Raw genomic sequence first — 1,528 nt, forward strand, 5'->3', positions numbered from 1 at the left:
AATGCACCACCTGCGTCACTGTTTCAAAAAGTGATACAAACGCATACGCTCATCGCTTTATTTCCCAGCCACGGCCTCTCAAAATTTTGTTGGTGCACGTGGGGGGACAACTTGCTTCGCTGGTGGTTGTTGTTGCGGTTGCTGCTGCCGTTGCTGTTGATTCATGGTTGCCGCCCCAACTGCCGCTTTGGGCACCAGCACCGATCCCAAAGCTACGGTCGCCCCCACAGTGCTATCCTGAACACGAACATACTCTTGAGGAGTTGTGGGAACGTATCCCACAGCCGTTGCAGGTGTGTATGCTTGCGGATGAAACGGCACGGGGTTAATCGCTGGTGGCGGTGTCGTCACCGGTGCGGGCGTTTTGGTTGTCGAAACAGTCGCTGGGGTTGGTTGAGCTTGCACAGAATGTGACACTACTGATTTTTGTTGCTGATGACTACCTGAGCTGGAAGTAAGAGGTGGTACAGTTCCCCAATACACTGGTGGAGCCTCTTCCACAGCAACCTCGTCCATAACACCAGGAAATAGAAATGTGTTGCTCTCCGTACGTGGCGGCTGTCCCCACTGTCCCTCACCATTACCCCATTGCGCACCTGGGGGAATGGGAGCGTTGAGGCCAGGAACTTTCAAACCGGGGTACGCTGGGGGAAGTCGTCGCATCGCCTGCATGCCGTAAAGCCATGGTGGTGGCGAGTGCGGCCCCATCCCAAGCCCCGTCCGAAGCCGCTGCGAAAGAACGCCTGGTGTATGACATCCCTTTGGTAGCCATTTACCCTCATAAAACACATCGCCAAACCGGCTTAGAGAGACGTTAAATCGTTTTCGCTGCAGCGGAGTGCCAGTAATGAAGCACGACACAAAAGCAACTTGGTCAATACTTGCCTTCTTGTCTCGTGTCGCACGAATCCGCTCGACACCTAGCAAAGCGATCTCCGGTGGAACAAGGTCTGTAGCCTTCTCGCGGTCCGCCTGATTGGCCATGAAAGCACGCAACCTGTTCCAGTGCTGCGGTACAGGCACTGTTCGCCGTACAGACTTTAAGAATACAGTAAACAGAGGATCTTCGGCATTGCCGTCGTGTTCAGAGACCATGGCACTGACATCAGAACCGTAGCGCTGCGCGACGGCTAGCTTTAGAGCTTCCCACGACATTTTCTGCCGCTGTTGTTTGTTCTTCTTCGATTTCGAACCCGCGGCCTCATTCACCGTGATGGACGGAAGCTGCACGCGGTCCTCATCTTCCACATCCACATTACCGGTTTCGGCCACAGCGCGAGAAGTAACGTCACCAGCGGGTGATTTTTCACCATCGCTATCGGAGGAGAGAACGTATTGCACTTCAACCTCTTCAGCGTTTTGCAGACGCTCTCTTATGAACTTGGTCCTTTCCCTTAACTCTTCCTGCCGCTGCCGTCGCAGTAACTTTTTCTTTTTTGCTTCCTTCATACTTGAACTATAGGTTCCCTCCACTATTTCTGGTTGAAAATAGGAGAAAAGATGTATATACATATATATATATATATAT

The 1,528-nt window shown here is 52.4% G+C and overlaps 1 pseudogene across 1 annotated transcript; it reads right to left on the reverse strand.

Moving 5' to 3' along the window:
- Positions 1 to 78: 78 nt before the first annotated feature.
- Positions 79 to 1,512, reverse strand: TEOVI_000073300:pseudogene (annotated as a pseudogene). Its single transcript has one exon. A coding segment is annotated over exon 1 (1,434 nt).
- Between the last annotated feature and the right edge of the window lie 16 nt (positions 1,513 to 1,528).

Source organism: Trypanosoma equiperdum (genome assembly GCF_001457755.1).
Source record: "Trypanosoma equiperdum strain OVI genome assembly, contig: ctg_226, whole genome shotgun sequence".
Classification (NCBI taxonomy): Eukaryota; Euglenozoa; class Kinetoplastea; order Trypanosomatida; family Trypanosomatidae; genus Trypanosoma; species Trypanosoma equiperdum.